The 23677-nt window shown below is 53.1% G+C and overlaps 1 protein-coding gene across 1 annotated transcript in view; it reads right to left on the bottom strand.

Annotated features, from left to right (window-relative positions):
- PODXL2 (podocalyxin like 2) overlaps nt 1–22780 on the bottom strand; it is a 34233-nt gene extending 11453 nt beyond the window's left edge. Inside the window, exons 1-4 of the mRNA XM_075514467.1 lie at nt 22314–22780; nt 11485–11778; nt 1242–2134; nt 105–179 (exon numbers count right to left, since the gene is read on the bottom strand). Of these exons, the coding sequence (XP_075370582.1) occupies nt 105–179; nt 1242–2134; nt 11485–11778; nt 22314–22362 (1311 nt within the window). The 5' untranslated portion in view covers nt 22363–22780. The remainder of the gene's footprint in view (nt 1–104; nt 180–1241; nt 2135–11484; nt 11779–22313) is intronic.
- Nucleotides 22781–23677: the final 897 nt, after the last annotated feature.

Genomic DNA, 23677 nt, shown 5'->3' with positions numbered 1-23677 from the left:
TTTAAAATGTTTTGTAGTGAAAGCAGACAGCAAGAGCTGTGCCTGCCTCCACACCTCTAAGCACTATTCCCCCCATGCCATCAAATCTCTTTGCACTGACTTACACAGTCAATGTTATCCGACATATTCAGGATGATGTAGTTTTTCCCCGCAAGGTTGCTCCAGTCTTTGCAGATCACCTGGAGAGACAAGACATAAAGACAGCTGGGTTTGGGTAGCAAAAGCAGCTCTCCTGCTGAAAGCACGGGCGACACAAGGGACTGGAGCAAGGGGCTGTGCCATACCCCAGAGAAACACTTCTCAAAGGAAGTAACTGTCCTCTAACTCTCTGCACTAAGGAGGAAACGCTATTTCAGTGCTAGCACATGGGGCAGGGACAAGGTATTGTGCCAGCTTGCCACAGCCCAGCTTACCTTCCACCTGTATCGAGACTCCAGGAGGACTCAGGTACTCAGTGGGAAGCTCTCTAGCCTGCAGCCTTGCCCTGTAAGTGATCAGCACTTAACGCAACACAAAACCTAACCAGGAGCCTCTGTGGTCCTTAAACAAACTGGTGAGACAGGGCAGCACTTTGCAGGCAGGGTTGGACACACAGAGGGACTAAGTCACTTGCTCAGGGTCCTGAGTACCACAAGGCAGAAAGCAAAATTAAGCGCTTTCCCTGGTACTTTCTCACCAGCCAGCTCCTGCTACCTATCTTCCCTCAACCAGCTGCCAGTTTGCTGGATTCAGGAACTGCAGTTCACCTCACACTTCCTCTCCCACGGGCTCTCCTAGACTAACATCCTCACAGATCTCTGTACCCTGCTCCACCTGCTCTGCATCTGGTCCCTGCAGGCAGCAGCAGCAAAAATAGCATTTCCTTCTCACTCCCTTTCCAGAAATCCTTGGGGCCATTTTTGTCCTGACACTTCCAATAATGCAGGCTGAGGAAACAAGGAGCTTTTGCTGCTGTGCATGCCCCAGAGAGAAGGTGTTTATTAGAAGCAGGATTTTGTGCAGCAGTTTGCTGGGGAAGATGTTAGGGGGCAGGGCTTTCACCAAGGATGATGGACACTCTTAAGAAGTGCTGTAAAAAACATCCCCCAAAATTCAGTTTTGGCTGGGTGAACAGAAGAAGCTACTTCCACCAGTCAGACTTCAGGACACGGGCAAGGTTAAGGGGTTAAACACCCCCCCAGAGAGAAGTACCCAAATATCTCCATTGCAACCTCCCATCCACTCCCTGCTCCCAGCTCTACCTGTGCCGAGTCCCAAGGCAGCTCTGTTGGCAGCATGGCCACGCGGGCGTCCCCAGCCTGCGGTGACAAGCTCCTCTCTGCGGCCACGGTCTCAGTGGCTGACTCGGTGTCATTCCAAATGGGATCCAGCGCAGGCTCGTCAGCCCTGTCCCATGGAGACGCAGAAGCGGGGTGCTGCTCACTGCCAGAAAGAGTCTGGGTGCCTGGGGAGCTGCCTTCAGGAGAGGGTGTCCCCACAGGCGTTTCCATGGTCAGCTCCATTTCAGTTAGCACTGTGGGCTCCAGCATCTCCCACCCCACCGTGGTCTCCGAGACCTCCTCTCTGGCTGAATGCTCTTCCCCACCAGCCTCCACCGTGGTCTCTGCAAGCTCTGCTCTTGTGGTAGTCAGAGTCAGCTCCGAGTCTGCTCCCCCAACAGCCCATGTGTCCCCAGCTGTCACCTCAAAGGGCTCTTCTGAAGTACTGGGAGACCTCGCTGCAGTAGTAGTAGAAAAAATAGAGGACACAGGCAGAAGACCTGGTCCCATGCTGCTCCCAAGGTCTAAGCCTGGAGGAACAGAGTCCTCCTCTTGCCCTCCTACGGCTGCCTCAGTCACAACACCTGGCCTGGCAGAGGCTGTGGAAAACAGAAGGGAGAAGGAGTCCTCTTGGCCCACTGGTTCAGAAGATGTAACCTCTGGCCCAGAGGTCTGGAGGCTCTCCACTCCTCCTCTTGAGTGGTCTATAGGGAGCAACCCCTCCTCTTCCTCCAGCGTGCTGGAGAAAGGCGTGTGCAAGTCAGGCTCAACAAATTCTGCTGGCGGCTGGACGGTGGCTGTTCCCCAGTTGTCTTTCACCTGTGTCCCATTCCCTTTCAGCAGGGCCTTCTGAGATGCAGCAGGAAAGCTGTAATCTAAAAAGAGATCCAGAAGACACGTCACATCCCAAGTAACCATGAATTCTGAAAGGCAGAGAGCTGGCCCCATTATATGTGTCTAGCCACAGATGGGGTCAAATGGTGGAGATCCTCTAAGAGCAGGTAGCCTGCCACTGAAAAGAACAACCCCATCTGACAAGCGCAGTGCAACCTTCTGCACTTCCCCAGCTCCTTGTTCCATCCCAGCGATCCCACTTTCCCTAGGGATAATTCACATGTTCATTCTCCCCACTCCTTCCTGTCCTGAAGGTGTTTTCACAGACTCGCTAGCCAGGAAATCTGCAAATAACAGCTTTGATACCTGGCATCTCCAAGGTGACGTTATGAGTGTTAAGAATTAAGCTGGGACCCAGGGATTAGTTTCACATGGGATTCAGAAAGATACTGGGTGGTAGCAGCAGTCAGACACAGCTAAATGGGAAATACCAGGGAAGAGAAACAACAGCCCAGCAAACCAAATCCTACTCCCTGGCACGCCCAAGTAATACCACCAAAACCTGAATCAGCCTGGGCATCTTTGAAATGCAGAACTTCAGCTTGTACAGTATTTCACAGCAGAAAAGTCATCCCACAAACATCTGCATTATGAGTTTTCCATCTCATTAAAGAACAGTTTTGCTGCAGGGGAACAGAAGCCAGAAACAGGAGCCAAATCTAACTTCCCTCCCTCCAGCTTCAGCCCCTGGTTGTTCTGTGGCTCTGACCATGAATGCATGTGATGTTGCTAGACAAATGTAGATGCTGAAGGAGAAAGATGCACCTCACAAATGTAAGGTCAGAGCAGGCAGTGGCTTCTTCTGGAAGCCCAGTAAGGAGCTGGGATCCCAGGATAAGGAGAGTATCTGTAATATCAGACACATTAAGCTCAGAGTGGCAGGCATAAATCCAGCAGGCATAAATCAACCTTCATCTGTCTTGAGAAATTGCCTGTACCCAAGGAGCTCCGTTTCAGGAGTTTCAGGAGCTCATCCCCAAGATGAGCACAGCACATATTCTAACTGAGAAAGGGAAGGATCCCTCCACAGCCAGAAACTAGAACCCTACTGTTATTAAGTGACTGTCTGAAATCCCCAAGGCCCCCCATCTCCCCTCCTGCCTGCCAAAGCAGATGCTCCAGTGCGCACAGTGGCAGCAGCTGTCTGGATGCCTTACAGAGATCTGCACAAGGCACCTCCATGCATCCCTGACTCCAATCCATCGCTTGCTGCTGCCGGAGTGGGTGCCAGCTCCCAGGCAGGGAGGGCCATGTCAGCAAACACATCCATTGCCTTGGATATTCCCTGGCAACCAGGACTGCCCATGCTGCTCCTGCATGCTCCTCCCCATCCCTCTGGAGCAGAGAACCACGCTGCTCCCTCCACCCTCAGCAGGAGGTGCAAAGATGCTCCTGTTCAGCTGGCAAGTAGCTTCCCTAATCCACAGCTCATTCCCTTCGTGCTGTCAGCAGCTCCCTCCAGATACTGCCCAAAGATGAGCGTGATCCAGCTGCTGACCCTCAGGGTCATGATGTGGTGACTGTCTCCCAGTTGTGGCTGCAAACAGGCCACCGAGATCTACTGACCACCGCAGGCAGAAGCAATGTCTGCTTTGCCGCTGCGTTTCAATAGAGAGCACCCATCCTGACTGAGACTCTACCCAAAGACCCTGAGGATTGAAAGATTACTGCTACCCAACAGCCTACCTGGTGATGCTCCCTCAGAGGCCAAGGAGGCTGGTAAGAACAATCAGCAGCAGCACAGACAAACAAAAACCATCTCCCCTCTGCTGCCTGGCACTGGTCTTCCCAAAGGCCCTTACCAACAGCTACACGTCCCAGTGTCTGCAGCCACAGCCACTGCCTTGCTAGACGGATGGTGGTTAACCGCAGGAACAGCCACAGACCACGGGATTGAGGACATCAGGTTGGGACCCTCTTCAGACAGATGGTGAAGGTCTAGTGCATCTCCCAGGGTTCTGCTGCTCCTCCTGCTGCAGGGATACTCAGGGTTTGCACAAAAACTCTAACCTCAGCAGGAACCCTGCCTGCACTGACGTGCTATGGGTGAAAAGTGAGGGGTTTGCCCCTTAAAACAAGGCCCTGTCAGATGAGATGTTATTCTCAAGGAGCAGTGATCCAATCTGCCATCTCCTTTGCCTAAAGACACTCTCAGCTATTCGACTCCTCTGCACCTCCTCTCTTCCCCGCCTCTCTTCCCACTTGGAGGAGAGCAAGAACTGGCAGATGGGCACAGCAGAAAAACAAACCGGGAAAAAGCAGCATGAGGTTTGCCCCATGGGAGCTAGAAATGCTCCTGGCCTGCCAGCTCTCCTTTGAGCTCACTCATTCGACCTTTCCTTCAGGTGCTCTGTCATGGCTTAGCTAGATCCCGTGGGGGAAAGCCCCACATGGTGCAGCCATGCCGCCTCTCCACCAACAAGATGTAAGGATGCCGGAGGGACTGCCGCCTCTGCCATCTCTCCAGGGCGATGGAAGCTCAGGGAGAACCCATCCCACTCTCTCCCAGCAGGCTTCTGTCTTACAAGGCAGCCAAAGACTGAAACCTGAGCTGCTTCTCTGGGCCAACAAATCAACAAGGCAGAAGCAGACACAGGAACCCCCACACTCACTGCTAATTGAGTTAACATCCCCACTCGCCACCAGGCTCTCCACTACCTTGCATGCTAAGCTGGGAGCATCCTTCTCCTGTCTGGTTCATAAGACCCCACTGATTACAACGTCACCTCCCCTCAAGTCTTGCGAGGGCTGTTATTCAGATTTGCATGGAGAACAATGAAACTCGAGCCCGTTTTGGTCAGAATTGTGCTGGTTTGTGCTCCTTAAAACAAGGAGCCCTCCGTACAACCCACTTCCCAAAGGGGTTCAATCACTCTCCAGGTTCAGAGGTTCAGGGATGGTGAGTCAATCCTTCCTGCCAGACTTTCCAGCTAGACACTTAGTTCCTGTCTGGAATCACCTCCTACTGTCTCACTACCAAGGGTGTCTGTCCACTTCTCCAGATATGAGTGTCTCTAAGGCACTCATATTTTCTTTTAGTTTACATTCCTCTTCTATGATTTGAAGGACTTTTTGTACCCTGTCCATCTCCCTGGTATGATCCCAGCCACTAAGCTGGTCCCAGCATCTTCTTCCCAAGGCTCCTTCCAGACAAGCTGGTTTCTGTCACTCATCTGTGTAATGCAGAGCTAAGAGCTTCCCCACTAGAAGAGTCTTCTCAGCACTTCCCTTGATTCCCCTTCCCCCCAGCCCTAAGGGGACTCAAAGAGTATCTCCCATTCTTAGCAGCTCCTTCCAACATTCAGCTAGCCGTTCCCCTTCAGCAAGCGGTCTCCTAGACCCTGCAACCCACTGGCCCACCTGGTTGTCCTCTACCCTCAGGAGACCCTTCTACACCTGGCTCCCATGCCCTGGGCACATGGAAGTGCACCCTCCCACCTACCTATGCCAGTGCTGTCCACTCCCATCCCCACCAGCTTTTGTGGAAAGAAACAGCAACCAAGGAACAGGGAACCAGGCAGACTCAGGTGACCTGTGCTCCGGCTGCAGAAGTGGGGCAGAGTCTTCTGTTAAAGGAGATAGGTATTATGGAGCTGGCTACAATGCCAGATTCATCAGGCTCATTTGTCAGCTCATCTAATTTCAGCGAGGAAGCAGAGCACTGCCGAAGAGAAGGGTGCCTGAGGAGGGAGGAGGTAGTAACGGCACGTATCACCAGCTCCTTCCCTGCCAGGGTCTGCTTTGTAAGTCTCCCACCAAGATCAGCTGTAGGTTGGAGCACAAGAGGACCTTGTGACCACAGGCAGAGGTTGCACGTGCCACGTACCCCTTCCAGCCACAAACAAGAGCAGCGAAGCCACGATGGAGCCAGCCTGATCACAGAGCGGGACAGCTCAGGGGAACTGCCTGCTGGAGCCACAAAACTGTCTCAGCATCTCTGACCTAGCAGGGATAGACCTGATGAGTGTAGCAGGCAGCCACAGCTCCACGTCATATTCTCTCCCAGAGCTTCTCAGTCACACCATCCCCTTGGGAGTCTGGTTCACCGATATGAAATTCCACTCCTCCACCTCACCTCCTTGCCACCACATCCTTAGCTACACCCTTTAATGCTTTCCATCAGTAGCGATATTATTCACATTGCAGCATCCAGCTGTCTTCGTCTCCCCCAACCCTCCTCCAGCTTTTCTCTTCCAAGCTCTTGCAAGGACCCTCAGGCACTATTTTCTAAAGAAACGATCTTGCACAGCCCCCCTGCCACTCCAAGTCCTGCCCTTTGCATCTCCCAGCAGACCTAGGTCTGGCTCCCACAGATTCATTTCCTTCGCCTGGGGAGACGATTTGCCCCGGGAGAGGTGAACATGAGCTCCAAACCTCTGCAAGGGCCACCGTTCAGGCAATGTCCTGCTTCCTCTGCAATCAATACCAAAACTTCCCTGACACCAGATGGGCCAACACCTGGCACTGTGCCAAAGCAGGATTCCCCCCGCCAGACGTTTAATTCATTACATTTCTGCTCCTCCTTCATTCAGAAGAGCTGGTCTCAGCTATTGCCCTACAAGGTTCCCTACCCTGTATTTGCCACTATGAGCTGTTTAAAGCAACTGTGACAGCTCAGAAAAAGGGTGACCCTCACTGTTTTTAGTACACATAACCTGACCATAAGGTCTTTATGGGATTAAACTAGAAGATCATGTTAACCAGTGATTGAATTACTGATAACGAGAAGGCACTGTAATAAAGACAAGAACACTCCTGGGCTCCCACCGCCAGACCGCAGCCGGACAGCACCATTCACACTAAAGCACCTGCCAGCTTCGAGAACTACAAGGTGCGCTCTACTCGCTGCTTAAAATGCAGCCAGGTCTGAGGTGGCATCTGCTCGCCGTTTTGCAGTATAGAGCAGCCAGGCTTACTGCAAAAAGGCATACTCCAGCCGATTGAAACTGCAGGGGGATTTCAAAGAGGCAAAATGCAATTACTCGTGCTGGAATTGAGCCAGTTGGGGCTAATATCCTAATCTTCCAGAAGAGCTAGGAGAAGTTACTATCTGCGACTCCAAGACCGGTCCACATACACAAAAGGGATCATAGTTAAAAGAGAGACCCAGGGTAGCAAAGGGTCTCATTATGCTTGGAATTTGCTTCAGGTAGACACTGGGCACCAAGTGCTATAGCTCTTCCCAAATAGCCCCATGCCTTTTTCCTGCTCCGTACACGAGAATAAGCCACCCTCACCCCAACACAGAGTCAGGCAGGGATAGCTGCACCAGAATAACACTATGCACAGAGAAACCCTCTTTGTCACAGGTCAGCCTTTGCCGGCACTGTCTTGGCTGAGACACCTTGTCCCAAGATAGATCACCTAACGTGTCAGTGTACACTAAACCAGGGCGTAAACACGAGGCATCCCAGGAGCTGAGCTCAGGCAGGGGGCTGCTCAGCGCTAAGCTTCTTATGCAGACAGTCTTTACCAGGTGCTTCATTTCATTAATGCTCGGGTTGAAGATGGTATTAAGAACTGCAGATTTGCTGTCAGTCTGGATGAAGAGGCCGATTTCCGTAAGGCTGAGAGATACTGAGATCTCTCTGGCCAGAGGCAAGTAATTCATCACAGAAGGAAGTGAATCTCACAATCAGAGAAGAGTTGGGAACAGAAGATATTTTATCCCATTAGCTGGTCAGAAAACTTACTTTTCTTTGAATACAGTCCTTCTAACTTGTCTGTCCTGCTATCCTTCATTCTAGCTCTCCTAGAAATCCTTTCTGCTAATTACTATGAATAATTAAAAGATTACACCCCCCCCCCCCCCCAAGTGCCACATGCCATCCTAGTGAATCACCAACCTAGAAGACTAGATTTGATAGCTCCCAGCGCAGTCATGCCTTGGTCTTCAAAGGCACAACCTTGGAGCTAGAAGAGCAGACCCTGGCTGTAATGAAGCGAGCTTCACACCAGCCCGCCGTCAGGCTGGAAGATGTGGTGATGCACGCCAATCCTTGGAGGCTCAGCTGTTGGGCGAGGGAGGAGAGGGACTAAGTGCCTTCACTCACCAGACGTTCACAAGTCTTGCATCAGTTTTTGGGAGCCTGCGCTTCCCAGCAATTAACGATTAGGCTGACTCAACCTAGAGCCTTCACCGGACGGGAAGCATGCGGGGCACTGTGTTCTGACTGAGCCAAAGGAGAACACTGAGATGTGCAAACCAGGGAGCACTCCAGGATGGATATGCCACCATATAACTCTTTCACTAAAGATCAGGGACTCAAAGGGACCTGCAGCCTTAATGACTCCCATCTTCTAGCCCGAAGGCTAGAAGAGATGTTGCATCTGTTGCCCAGGAAATCCAGTGTGACAGTAGGAAACGTGGGGGATTGGAAGCCTCCAGGCAAAACAAGATAGGGAGGGTGGGAAGAAGGGAAAGGAGGACAAAAAGGGCCAGATGTGAGTCCTTGCAGGTCCACTCTTATCTTCAGGGTTGATATGTGGCTCAGGCCAATTTGATACCAAACATGAAACAAAGCAGCCAAATGCAAACTACAACCTGAGAAGCTTCTGGGTTCCCTGGAAGCCTGAAGGCAGTGGGATACAGAAGTAACAGCTTCACAGCTCCACTGACTCGCCTCTCGGCTGAGGTATGAGTCACGCGCTGCTTCTTTCCATAAGGATATGGCACCCGCATTCCCACCAGACCTAATCCATCTCTTCCAGATGCAGCTCCACTGGGTCACAGCTGTGCACGGGTTAGCACACATGCAAGCGTGCACTTCTACGCACACTCAGACAGAATGAGACAAATCTCAGGGTCCTTCCACAGGCTGGCACTCACTGATGTCAATACAGATTTACTGTTCCGTAGCATAAATCAGCAAAAGCACATTATTCAGGAGAATCAGAGCCCCAGGCTGAGCTGTGCTCTGCCAGCGGGGGTTTGTTCTCACTTTCTAATGGACTAACAGGTGGCCCTAGATGCCCCATGCTTTCCAGAAATATTTTTTAAAGGATGTTCGAGTGCACTTAAAAAAAAGGAGCACCAGCTGCAGGTTGTTATTACTTTTTATCTCTTGCAGCCTCAAAGTCGCACAAAGGCAGAGGATTCTCCCCACACAGACATCAGAAGGACATTAAAAAAAAAAAAAAAAAAAAAGAGAGATGACTAATACAGTTTTGAAATCGCAAGAGGTCTGGCCTATCTGCAACAAGACCACCAATTCCAGGACCAATATCTTTACACCAAACACAGAAAGAAGCCAGCACAGGTCTCTCTTCATAGCAGGGAATTTTCTCTCTCCAGTAGTATAACCACCCTGCTTTATGCCTTGATTGATACAGGGTCTGAAATCTGTGCCTGGGACAGAGCTACCAACTATGCCGGGATAAACTTCACTGTTGTTCGGAGAGAAATCCCACATAAGGAAAACTTATACCATAAACCTTTTTTTTTTTCTTAAACAGCAGCTGTTTGAAAGCGTTTAATGGATTTATACGTTGAAAATTACCTAACAGATGTCATCACACAGTTCCACAAGGTATCACATGGCATCTATCACACACGCAGCACGTAAGATCCGGTGGTTGTAGGCACCTCTCATGCACAGGCTTTGCATGACAGGAGAAGGCTGCCCAATTTAGGGATGCTATTACAATATCCTTTATTGTAAAATGACACACAGCAGGTTTCTAATTAAATTTTAAGTAGAAATGGGCTCCCAGCTCTTGAATAATTCAAACTGTTCTATTAACCAAGGTTCTGAAATGCCACCGAGACATGAGCTCTGGACACAGCAACGGCCAGGGAAAAAAAAAAAGCACTTGGAAGCACAGAAGTGGTTAGCTGGGCACTGGATAGGGCAGGGTACGCGTAAAGGACAGCTGAAAGAGCACATCTGTTCATGAAGGAAAGCACTGCAGGCAAGAACGGAAGGAGAGAGGAGCGCGTTCTGCATATAAATGGGGCGAGGCACGTGCAAGAGGCGAGGCTGGGTTTGGTACCCAGCGCATCTCGCTCTCAATGCACAAGCACACGCTGTTCTCCAAGTCACGTCCAGATCTGTGAGTACACGCAGGTGCCTGCTGGCACACAAATAAAAGCGCCGCTGAGCACGCTGCCAGCGCGCGAGAGCGGCTAAGGCAGAGCGTGTCCCAAGGATGCGCTGGTAGGAACAGGCACCATCCACCCCCAGCATCTCCACAGCTTCCCCACGGCCAGGCCTGCAAGTGCCCCGGGGGCCACGGGAGCCGCAGGGCAGCAAGAGCACGGCCAGATGAGTTTAGCAGCGACGTTAGTGAACAAAGGGCGGTGGAGACCTCGGCTGGGATGGCCCTTGCCCCGCACAGCGTGCGCTGTAGCCCAGAGGGCAGCCCGAGCCGTAGCACTGCGGCAGCCCTCAGCCCTGTGTGAGCACAGGTCTTTTTTAAGGTCACAGAAATAGGAGTGAAGATAAAACAAGACTTGTGCTTTCTAATTGCAGACCTCAGTCAGACCTGCTGAGAGGGAGGCAGCGATACCGGATAAGGGAGGAGGGAAAAGGCTGAAGCCTGGCTCCTGGGTTACACTTAATACATGCCCCACATGACACTTAAGAGCAGGAGCATGTGAAATAATCTCCTAAGCTACTGGAAACACTGCAACGCTCCTCCTCTTCCCCCCGTCCCTCTCCCTGAGAGCATCTCGAAGCCAACGAGGGGCTCAGGGGAGACCACTGAGGAGACTCGATGTTCTCAGAAAATACTCCACAGAGGAAAGCAAGCTCAAACGCTAACAAAACTCATTTTGGCCATGACTCCCCAGGAAGCAGGCAGGACAGGGTAGGCAACAGGACAGCTGCCCAAGGGAGAAAATCTGCTGTCTTCTCTTGGGCGAAATCGCCACTGAAGTCACAGAGTGAGGAATCCAGAATTTGGCCCATGGAACCCAGCTTTGACTCAAACCCCAAGATGGCCTTGATCTCTGAGCTGGGGTCTTGAGACCTTTAGGTTGTGCTTCAGTGACAGCCACAGACAGAAGGGAGAGAGAAGAGAGCATAAAAGGGGGAAGGAGAGAGAGAAAGAAGGGCATGAGGCAATGGGAAACTAGGTGGAGGCAATACCTTTCCCAGCTCATAGCAGCTCAGGAATAAAGGCTCAGCTGTAACTTGGTTTCTAAAGCCTGTGCTTGCTCAGGGTTCACTGGGGACACATCAGGCACTGAGGTGAGAAACCAGAGCTGACGTTTAATCTCAGGCCCTCTTAGTGAGAGTTAGGTCAAAGCAGGAAGACAGATCCCTACATCCTTCCACCTCCCCAGAGTCCCTGCAGAGCGGGGAGGAAGAATGGGGTAAAAATAACCTACCTGTTGCCGGTCCCAGGTCCAGGCTGGAGTCGTTGAGCTCTCCCCCATCTTCCCAGAAGTACTGCGGGGGCTGTAAGATCTTGGACTCCTCATTCTCCTCGCTGGCAAAGCCCGATCCCGGGGCAGCATGGAGAGAGCCAGGGGCAAGATCAGGCTCTGCAGCCTCCGGGCTGGTTTGCTCGTGGGAATTCATGGCCTCCAGGTGCGACATCATGGCAAACTCCAGCAGGGAAGTTGACGTGAGGCCATCGGCGGTTGGCTCCTCCGAGGAAGCAAGGCAGAGACACAAGGTCCCTGTATAATGACAGTAAACCCGTATCAGAGATAGGACTGACACCCACTGGGCTTGTCTTCTCCTTACAGCCTGCTCCTGCCCAACCAACCTGCTGTGCACGCCTGCCTTCGGGGCAACCTGCCCCTCAGACCGGCTGTGCTCTCAGCTGAGGAGGAAAATCAGGGTATTTTGGGAAACACCCACAACCATGCAGAGGAGCATTCACACCCAGGAGGAGTTGGTGGCAAGCAGCCACCCAGCCTGGGGCACCTCGCTTCAATGGGGCAGTGATGGTTCACCCTCGCTGAGGTTTTTTGCCTCTTGGAAAGGATGGGGTGCCTTGTTAATCACCCACCCTGGAGAGGAGGTGGAACGCCTCATACTTAAGCCATGAAATTCTGGCCCTGTGAAGTCAACGGCAGTTTCCTATCTGACTGTCACCCAGGCTCCTGATCTGCAGCCCTATTATATGCAGGGGGACCAATTTAAACCAAAATTATTTACATCACCAATATTAATCATGTTTTAAATCAGCAGGCTGGAAATCTATTTTTAAGTCATTGATTTGAACTTCATTTTGCATTCACATTTTTCGTTTTCATAAGGAAGGGCTGACTGTCACAGGTAAGAATTAAAATGTACCAACAGCAAACATGGACCTAACGCTAAGCAGGGAGGCAGGTTGCATTTTACACTTTTCTTTCAACAATTACACCCTTGTTATTCCCATTTTATCTATTAGAAGGTTTGACTGACACTTCTTGATTCCTCGATGAGACTTTTAATTGTGATTTGTGTCAAGGTACATTCACATGCATACTGAACTTCAATCAAAATGCAAGAAAACAGCACCTGGAACTTGGCTTTATTCAACCGATAAATACCATGATAAATATGGAGACATAAGGAAAAAATGAGATTACCAAAACATGTTTTACATTTAAAACAGTTTTGTTAAGCAAGCAAAGTAACTAATTTGGGTGAACTGAACCAACTGCTTCCTAGCCCTCTGTTCTTCAGCACATTAAAACTAGAAGATCTCATCCTCACAGCTGATTTTTATTCATAGATTAGAAGAAAAAAGGACAAGTTTTCCCGCTTTCTCAGCTCAGTTTCTCAATTCTTAATGAACTAGTCACTGAACTGAACTAATTGAATAAGCTGAAATGAAGACTAATTTGGTATTTTTCTTTGATAACTTATTTTCTAGACAAGAGAAATGCAGCAGATCTAATCCATCTGGACTCCAGTAAAATACCTGACACAGTGCCTCATGCAGAATTACAAGAGAGGCAAGAAAAGACACCGATTAGCAGGAAAACTGTAAGGCAATTGTAAGGCACTGGCTATACGAAAAATGACAGAGGCTTGCGCTGGAGGAAGGCTATTAGTGGAATTCCTCAAGGTCTGTCCTTGGATGTGCTGTTCTTTAACATCTTCCTAAGTGACCTTGGAACAAAAATTAGGAACATGATAATGAAATTAGCCAAGGACACAAAGCAAGGAGACATCCTCACTGCACAGAAAGACTGTAGGTACAGCTAGGTGATCTTGAGAATGGAAATAACAAAGATTATGAAAAGAAATAGTACAAAGTGATAAGTCACCACCTTGAGAACTAGCACCAAACATTTCTGATATAAGATAGGAAACCATCCATTAGAAATGTCTTAAGAGGAGAAATTCCTGTATTAGAAACAGCGCTGAGATATCACTGGAATGCAGATGTGAAAATGCTTGCACAGTCCTGAAGTATTAGAAATAGAGAGATTTTACAAAGCACTGCTGAGACATCACCTGGATGCTGCACGCAGACCTGCATACACGTGGCCTGAAACGATTTAAGCAGAGCTGAACTGCCTTCAGGCAAGGGCACAGGCTAGGCAACCTCCCAAGGTTCCTTCCCACCACGATGTCCTACGACTCCATGTCCCAGAAGGACAAATTCAAATCAGGGCAAGTGCCAAGATGAGCTGTGGAGCAACGGCAGATGGGTCGGCCCTGGTGCTTTCACTGCAAACATTGACTTGTTAGCACAAAAAGTCTGGGAGTTGCTGCTCGCTTGCCAGGCTGATTACCAAACCTGTCCTGGGAACGCTGGATGCCAGAAATGCATTTCTCAAGCCTTCTGCCCGCTCTGACCCCCTCCACCTTCCTCCACTATTCTCTGAACTGAGCAAAATCCAATATTGGTTACTCTTTCCCATATACGCTTGGGCCAGGCTTCAGCACTTCTCAATCTCATTTATTTTGTTCTATTGATCCAAGGCAAGATCGGCTGAGGCCAGCGCAGCAACAAAAAGGGAGCAGCAACAAAGGCAGAGTTATCAAAAGGGAAGGAAGCTACTGCAGCATCACGGAGCCAACCAAAGCACCTCTGGGCATCCCTGGGGACGGGCCGGCTCCCTGTCAGCTGTGCACACACAGTGAAGTCCGCGGCTGGAAATGAGAATTTGCACGTCTCTTGTGCACGAGCACGGATCCGGAGAGACCTGGCCAGGCCAGCCCCCGTGCCGATTCAGTGGTGCTCACCAGGCTCCAACACGATGGTGCCTAGACTGGGCTTCCCCAGGCTGACACGAGACACCTGCATCAGTAATGGAGAGCACTGCCGAGCCCCGTGCAGCCCAGCGGAGAGAGCACTTGTCTTGAGGAGCTTACAGCTTAAGCAAACATGACAGAGAGCAGCGAGGGGGAGAAAGGGAACATTATTCTCAAAGTTATCCAGAAAAAGGGAGCAGAAGGATGGGGAGAGACCACGGCAGGTCCAAGGCCACATGGAAAATTTGGTGTAGTTGGGACTGCAACTGACTGCTTGGATCCTACGTCAGCTCTTTATCCACCCCAACGCCTGTTTCCCGACTCCCATTAGCAGAGACGTGGCTGATGTGGCGTCTTGGCTTTCCAGCCACGCTACAATACACATCCTGGGTCTCCCAGCCAGCTAGGCAAAGCCTCAAAACGTAGCTCTGCGCCAGCTCCAAAGACTGGCCCAAGCCTCTCTGTTTCCACCGGCTACGCCCCATTTGGGCTGTCTCCTGAGCTCAGCCACAGCCCGTCCCACCAGTTCTACATCTCGTGGCAGGGCACCCACAGAGCTCATCCCATCCATGCGGGAAGCTCAGATCCCGAGAGTTTGTTTACCCTCATTTAACTCTGAAGTGTTTACCCAGTTAAACCCCCTAAGCTGCATTATCTTGTTTACTGGGAAGCTCTGCTCTCCTCAGCCCAAGATAAAACTATACCACCTCATCCCTAAGAATGAGTCATTAATAGACGCAGCCTGAGCAAGCCAGGTTTCTCCTGGGGTGGATTTGGAGTAGGACAACATCTTGGGGGCCTGATCCACAGGCACGGGATGCAGAGGCTGGCCTGGGGGAACCCTCTGTGCCAGCAGCAGCCCGAATGCCACAGGGCTAACGGCACCATTGCACCAGCGTACAAACGGGTACCTCTCTGGACAGCATCCTAACACCACTTCACGCCTTTTGCACCAGCAGCAAAAACCCAAAGGCTTGGGGTGCCAAACAGTGGACCCAAGATTTGCCACCTTCCCCTTCTCTTCTAAGCATCTCATAAAGGAGCTCAACGCAGCTGTCAACTGCAAGGCAAAGAAAGAATCAAAGCACGAGCTGAGTTGGGAGGCAGGGGAGCACAACCAAGAGAGGAAATCTTATGCCCGAGACATCAGCGGCTGGCCATTTTCCTCCTAGGATGGGGAACGGGGATTAGACGACTTCTATCAGCCATCAGTCTCCCGATTTTGTATTCTAAAAGGCAGATCAAGTGGTAGGAATAAAGAAACACAAATGAATAAAGCCCTGCGACTGTAGATGGGAGGGAGCAGGGAACGGAGCCAGGGCTCGCCAGCTGCTTCAATGGGGCGTTTGTCTCTCATTTCTATTTTTGCAGCACCTCTGCGTAACCTGGAGGAGATGAGGCTCTGCATGCTAAAGAGGGCAGCCAGCCTTCGGGGAAACAGCAGGGCTGCGAGCACGGGAGGGAAAACCCTCCCCAGATCAGACAGAGGAGGGACGAGAAAGGAGAGAAAGTGGGAGAGGTAGGTGGAGGGGGGAGAGGGAACAAAGGCAGAGAGAGCGCACCGAAACCAGCACGGGAGCTCCTGTGCTAGCTGCGAGCTCTCCAGCTGCTAGCACCCACAAAGGTGACACGCGGAGGTAATGCTGACCTTGCAAAAGATGCTTCGACCTCTGCAAGGAGCAGAAAGGGGCGATTTCAACAACAGGGAATAATACTGCAGTGTTACCTTTCCAAGGCCAGTGGAAAAGAGCCAGCCAGGAGGATACACAGATGAAATGAGTTTGCTAGTTGCTGACCCCACTGGCCCCTCGGAAAACAGCTCCAACTCAAAGCGGTGATGCTGGCTCTGTTCAGCTCAGCAGAGGATTCGATGCAACAGCCCCGGACAAAGCAGATGGGGGAGTCTCGCTCAGCAGCAGAAAAAAAAAAATCTGAAGAAAGAACATCTGCCATCTCTCTCCCAAACTGCTGTGAATAAGAGCAGTTTCACATTTCTAAGCAATTCTAAAAGAACCCCAAAGTATTTTCTACATTAGCCGACCAAGAACCACTTTATCCCTTTGCCCAAGGCAAGCCACCTCTCCACGGGACAGGGCAGCTGTTTCAAAGCTCCCAACTGGCCTATTGAATAGGACTAGAAGTGAAAGAGGAAATAAGTCGTCTCTGTATCCAGCTGAAATGAGAGGAGGGATTTGGGGAGATGAAATGGAATCTGGCTGCCACTGTGTCAGCCTTTCAAATTTTCTCGCTTTTTAATTAACGACAAGCACACCTCAATTTTCTCTCCAAGGAAGCACACAAACATCCCTTAAGACGTCATCCCACCGGCTTGACCTATAGAGGGGCTGGTGTGCCCTTCGCTGTACCCAACTGAAGGTCGGTTTTACCCCTCCTTCCTGGGTGCTGTGGCTATACCGGGGGATACCCGGGCTATACCGCTGCCGGGGAGGCAGGACCAGCCTGCTGAAGGGAAGAGCACTCGCCCAGGGCACATGCTCTGCCTTACCTGTCCCTCACCACCAACCAGCAGAGCCTGTACACCACCACCCAAGCGCAGTTACACAATGGGTACCCGGGAAGGGGGCTCAGAGCATCTCGGTATTGCCAACGCAGCAGCCACAACAATGTCCATCTGGCCCTGCTACCGTTGACCTTCCTTTCAAGCCCACTCCAAACCCAGGAGTTACCCAATAATGTTATTTCCTAGGAAAGCTGGGTCAAGAATGGGTCATTTACTGATAATCGGTTAGGACAGAAACACAATGACCAGATGAGGGAAGCATCTGCCAAGGATATTCCCTCCCCCAGACCACCGCGCCTGGAAAAGCCGGGAAGCAAGGTCCAAGGGCAGAGAGGAGAGAGGCCCCAGGGCACAACAGCCAACGGCACAAACCACTTCCATAACGTAACAAAACACAGAGTAATTTAAATAATTAAAAAGGATCCCAACCACAGACAGTGGAGGAAGAGAAGAAAATGTTGTTCAGCTGAGGGATGTCCAAGCTGATTCCCCCATGCTCACCTGGAGTCTCTGCACCCCAGACCCTCAATAGCTTGCACAGGGAAGCATAAGGGATGACCACGTATCAGACCAAGTCCTTTTGGTGCTAACTCAGAGTTACGGACCATACTCATGCTGGGGTGCTCCACCTAAGAGACCTCTCCTAGTCCAGCTCTCACACGGCCTTATTGCTGCTCTCCCACGCTGCACTAGACCACTTACAAATCCAGCCAGGTCCCTAATCTCCGAGATCATTTCCAATTAGGGATCCAGAAAACAAGATCAGACTGCCATCCTCCTGTGGTACTGCCAGCAACCAGGTCCCTAACCAAGCGTCCCTCTAAAACCATCCACCTTCCCATGGCCCCAGAACATTTTACAGAGCAATGGGAAAAGCACTCAGGGCTGCGGGGAGCACATACGCTTACCAACCTGCACCAACAAGAGGGACAAGGCACAACTGAAGAAGCCCTTGCAATGGGACAACTCTTTAGAGGGAGATGCTAGAGCGCACAGTAGCTGTGCCAGCACCTTTAAGCTTTTACAAATCTTTACAGCTAGCATAATCAGCGAGCTCAAACACCAGGCTACAGGCCGTGCACGTCTGCACGTACTGAGTGGGCGCTACCTTGCAAAGGACTGCCATTTGCTCCCTTGGCATTTCAGCAGAGAACATCTACAGCACGCAGACGCAGGTATACCCACGGGAAACAGCAAGTTGCTGCCAGAAGATGCACCTGCTTTTGCAGATAACTGCAGATGTGCCCTTAGTCAGCAGATGTGCACCAGGGGCCTGACCCCCAGGGGTGGCCGGGCATCCTCAGCCCAGCGCTGAGAAGAGTCAGGTCTCCTGTCCTTACGATCAGTAACATTAGGACTGCTCTAAGCACCACCACGCATCTCCACTGGAGAGACTCCATGCAAGCAGGTCACGGCAACTCAGACAAGCCTGTCTGTCCTTCCCCGTTCACTCAATCATTCGTGCCGGGAGTCACAAGCTTGCTTGGTTTCAGTCTCCCAGACTGTTTGCCTTCGCTCCCTCCCCAGATCGTCTCGTAGCCTTCACACCTTCCTCCTCTGCTGCTGCAACGTCTGCTCTCCTCCGCGCTTCTCGCTATCGACAGTGGCAGTTCCCAGCTTGGGGTGGGGGGAGATGCAGCCCCTGGGGAAACAGCATCGGGTAGACAGTTGTATACAGCAGAAGTGAATTTTCTTTCCTCAGTTACCTTTCATAGGCCTCCTCAAAGCAATCCACAGGCCCCCAGGGGTTAACAGACCACAGCATGAAAGCCACTGATCTAAGAGAAAAACCACAGCCCGCAGATTCCTTTGCCCTCTCCCAGGCTCAAAGCATTTCATCTGTCTGCTAAAAATCACCTGGCCAGGCCTGCTCGCTCTGTCCCAACCTGGACCACGTACCCCACAGCACTCGGTCTGATTTCCAGCACACCAAATAAAGGCTCGTGGCTGCTTCGTCTTCAAAGCCTCCCTCTCTAGGCAGAGCAAGCACTACCGCAGATGCAGGAGGGACTTCCCTCAAGACACACACGGTCACCCGTCGAAATACAACAGAAGCATTTTACACCCCAAAAGGTCTTTAAAACTGTGCACAAAACGGTTACACGCTGCTCTGTGACGACCACCCTGCCACAGGCTGGCATGCCGCGTAGCCCTCTCACCCCCAAGAGGCTCCACTCTCCAAACCACCTCGTGCATCCTAGGCAAAAAAGCTCATGCAAAGGTTTGGTAGTCCCGGGGCACATGTACGGGTCCTGACTACCTTCACAACACATCAGGCAGGATAGGGAGAGCCGAGAGCGGTTGCAGTTGTCATATAGAGGGAGGGCTGCAAAGCTGTCTTCCCAACAGTCAAAATTTATCCCCAAAACAAGAACGTACACCCAAACGCTGGTAACCACAGTGGGGCTTAGCCAGGCACAGGGACGGCGGGGGGCTGATCCGAGCCCCAGCAGGGCGTACCTTCCTTGCCAGCATCCCTGGCCCTCTGAACAAACCAATGCACGCGTTTGCTTTGCCTCCGTGCGGGCTGCGCTCGTGTGGCTGACAAATAGCCTCTCTCCATTCTTTTGGGATTACGTGTTTCAATAGCCAGCAAGAACTGGAAGCAAGTTCACCCGACCGCCAGCTGCGAGCCGTGATGCACCTTCCCCGCAGCCCCTCTCCCCCGGCCCTGCAGCCGGGCTGCCATGGCTGCTGCTGCTCACCCAGGTACCCACAAAATGCTGGAGCTTCTTCCCACGCTGAGCGAGTGGAAAAACTTTTGTGCGCTCTGATCTGCAGCTCGTCGCCGGCAGCTTCCCCTTGAGGGCTTAATGTAGTTATTTCTACCCCCGATGCCTATAATTAAATGAACATTTCCTTATGGCACTGAAGAGGCCAAGGAAAAACTGACTACAGGGAATTTTCATCCATTCTGATTTATACTCCCTCAGCTCGGGCTCATTCACACAATGCTAACAAGGAATCTTCTAAGCAGGCAGGAAAAAAAAAAAAAAAACCTTAAACAGCCCCCATGCAGACAAGCACCTGGGGAGACAACAAGAGACCAATTCCCTCCCTTCTCCCTCTGCTTTTAACCACATAATTTTCCTACTTGCAAAAGCAAAGGGGCTCAGATACCCTAGAGCCTGGAGAGATGTTTCCACACTCTGCGGGCAGACCTGTGCTGCCCACCGGTCTGCTGGGACCCCGATGAGGCGCAGGTCCCGTTTCAGCCCATCCCGCAGGTCTGCGGAGGCTCCTGATGCTGGGAGGCACGCTGCAGGAAGCATGCCTTTCCCCCAACGTTGAGGAATCTTCCTCCTGCAGGAAGCATGCCTTTCCCCCAACATTAAGGAATCTTCCTCCTGCAGGAAGCATGCCTTTCCCCCAACGTTGAGGAATCTTGCTCAGCCTCTCCAGCTCTTTCTCAGGTTTTAACCGTTCCTGTCCTGCGGGACTGGAGAAGCAAGGCTGGAGCGCACTGAATTATTCCAGGCTGGAATAGCTGAACAAACCACAATGAGGCTTGATTTATAAATTCCCAGCAGTCTGCATCTCCAGTTCTGACCTCCCATCTAGGTAGGAGTCCAGGTGTCCGGAGATGCCTGGCCAACGGAGTCCAGCCCCCAGAGCTCCCACAACCCACCAGGATTAACAGTTTCACTAGATTAGGAACTGGCCTGTCTCTCGGAGCTGCCGCTCGCCTCCCACCCCTACGCCTCTCCCTGCTAGGACAGCAGAGAGGATCACAGGGAAAGCCAAGGACCCAAATCCTCCATCTCATCACCAGCTGGACAGCAACACTAGAAAGTTTCCAGCAGCCTCAGCAGAATAGGAAACACATCCTCCCCTCGGCACAGCAGTATCAGCTGTGGTCCTTTCGGCCGCCAGATTTTAAAACCACCACAAGGTCCGTCTCCTTACTCCGCAGAGCAAATGTAGCTTCCAAGCGATGGAAGCTACCCAACCCTTGCTGGCAGATCGGCAGGGTGGGAATATGGCAGTTCCCCTCCATGCACCTTGCCCTCCTCTGTGGGGGAGGCAGAGGTCTGGCTGAATTTGGGGACACAGGTCTCCTGCTGAGACGCGGCTAAAGGACCTTTGCCAACCGTACCCGAGGTTTTCCCTAATGTGCACAACCTGCCTGGAGGAAGCCACAAAACTGGCTCCCTGCTCGGCTCTGGAAAGGCTTATTGCTTCTGTGCCACAGAGTATTGGCACAAAACCCCAACAGGTTTTCTGATCCATTTTGCTCTTTAAGCTCACTATTGTTTGCAAACCTAAAAGGCTTTATCCCTTCTCTTTGGGGAGCCCCAGACAACAGGGGCAAGGGACTGTATGTACAGCTCACGGCCAGGGCGGCTCCACAGATGACACATTCCCCCATGAACATTTTTGGGAGATTGGGGTAATGAGAGACATGCCAGGGGGCTGCATGTCACCGTATCGCAGCTCGGTCGTGCTGGAAGACAGCGACTGGTTGGGAAATCAGCCCTTCCCTCCCTGCCAGAATGACTCAAGACAAAGACTCCCCCACTCTTTAAAAAACGTCCCCGTTCAAAACTCCTGTTCCACACTAAGCAGATTTCTGGACAAAAGGGATGGGGGTAGGGAGGGAGAGGGCAATCTCAGCCTCATGGGTCTTTGGGGGGATCCCTTTGTTGGGAAATTTCCCCAGACTATTTAAAAATAGAAGCGGAGCCTTCATAACTATTCCGAGTATAATTATTCCTGCAGTTAATTGCCTTTCTCTGGCACCCTACCTCCCCTCCAAATTTCAAGAGGAGGCTCTTGGGGGAACGCAGAGCAATTTGTGGCTCCCCCTTCCTTTGTGCCAGTTCCACGGTAGTTAGTAAAATTACCACGACGCCAGAAGAAGCCATCAATACAAGAGAAGGCGGTTTTGGGGCAGCCCTGGCATAACAGCCTCCACCCTGCCGGCCAGGGCACCGGCCGGCCGCTCCCCGCGCCGCAAGCGCCGTCGGTGCTGGCCACGGCGTGCGGGGTCCCCGCACCGCTGCGCGCCCCGCCTCGGAGGCGGGAGACCCGGGGTGAGCCCCCACGGGTGAAACCCGTGTGCATCCAGCCCCCCGCGCCGGGAGCCCGGGGGTCCCCTGTCACCCCCCGGGGCAAAACCCGGCCGCTCCAGAGGGCTCTGATGCCCGGGTGGGGCGCGGTGCCCAGGGAGAGCGCCGGGGTGGGGGACGGGGACCCGACACAGGTCCCGGTACCCGGGGGTCAACGGTGCTCGCGGGCGGGGGGGGACGGGGACCTGCCTCCCGCAGAGGTCCCGGGGAACCGGACCCATCGCGGGCCGCGGTTCCCCGGAGTTGGGGGGGCAGACCCGCACCCCGCCGGGGGTCCCGGTGCTCGGGGCGCGCCGGTGCCCAGCGAGGGGACCGACACCCGCCCGCTGCCCAGCCCCGCCACGGGGAGGGGGGGGTCCCGGCGGCCAGCCCGCCCCAGCCCATAGGGATGGCGGCGACCCCCGCCCCACCGGCCTTCACTCACCGGCGGCCAGAAGCAGCAGCAACGCCGGGGCCCGGTGCAACGGCTGCATGGCGGCGGCCGCTGCCCTGCCGCGCCGCCTCTTCACGGGGAGCGGGGCCGCCCCGCCGCCCGCCGGGCTCTGCCCCTCGCCGCCGCCGCCGCCCGGCGCCGGCTCCTCCCGCCGCCGCTGCCCGCCGCTCCGGGGGCGGGGGAAGCGGCGGGGGGAGCGGCGGGAGGGGAGGGGGGGTCCTAACTGCCCGCCGGGTGCGCAGCCGGAGCGGCCGGGACGGAGGCGGGGCGCAGCCGGTGATTTGCACCTAATTTCTGGCCGCGGAGCCGCCGCCCCCCGGCGCGGCCCGGCCCGGCCGCCCCCGGCTGCAGGGCCCGGGCACGCCGCCGCCCCCGGGCGCCCCGCGGCGCCCACAACGAGTGCCGGCGGCGCGGCTGCATGCGCCGGCGGTGGGTGATCAGCCCCCGGTGGCGGGAAGGGGTGAGCGGCAAACCCCGCCGGCGACGCCCCCCCTCCGCCGGGCGAGGCGGGGGCAGGAGGCGAGGTCCCGGCTGGAAAGCGGCTCCCTGTCAGCCGAGACGTCGGGGCCCTGACAGGAACGGTGCCCAGAGCCTACCGTCTGTCCTCTGACCCTTCCTCAGTTGCCCATGGCCCACAGAGCCGCTGTGCCGCCCTCAGCTACCGCCTCACTTCCTAACCTGGAAAAACTTCTGCCCCAGGGCAACTTCATTTCCCCACTTCTGGAGGTCATCTGGTCCAAACCCCCTGCTCAAGCAGGTCACCTACAGCCAGTTGCCCAGGACCATGACCAGATGGCTTTTGAGTATCTCCAAGGCTGGAGACTCCACAACCTCTCTGAGCAACCTGTGCCAGCGCTTGGTCATCCTCACAGTAAAAATGTGTTTCCTGATGTTCAGAGGGAACCTCCCGTGTTTCAGTTTGTGCCCACTGCCTCTGCTCCTGTCACTGGGCACCACTGGAAAGAGCCTGGTTCCATCTCCTTTGCACCGTCCCTTCAGGTGTTTACGTACATTGATAAGATCCCCCTCAAGCCTTCTCTTCTCCAGGCTAAAAAACAGTCCCAGCTCTCCCAGCATTTTCTCGTATGTGAGATGCTCCAGTCCCTTCATCATCGTTGTGGCCCTTTGTTGGACTCTCTCCAATATGTCCACACCTCTCTTTTACCGGGGAGCCCAGCACCAGACACAGCACTCCAGGCGTGGCCTCACCAGCGCTGAGTAGAGAGGAAGGATCACCTCCCTCAACCTGCTGGCAATACTTTGCCTAATGCAGCCCAGGGTACCATTAGCCTTCTTTGTGGCAAAGGCACATGGCTGGCTCATGTTCAATTTGGTCTCTACCACGACCTCCAGGT

This window comes from Mycteria americana, chromosome 11 (assembly GCF_035582795.1).
Source record: "Mycteria americana isolate JAX WOST 10 ecotype Jacksonville Zoo and Gardens chromosome 11, USCA_MyAme_1.0, whole genome shotgun sequence".
Classification (NCBI taxonomy): domain Eukaryota; kingdom Metazoa; phylum Chordata; class Aves; order Ciconiiformes; family Ciconiidae; genus Mycteria; species Mycteria americana.
The sequence above is the reverse complement of the archived record's forward strand: the minus strand, read 5'-3'. Positions and strand labels throughout refer to the sequence as shown.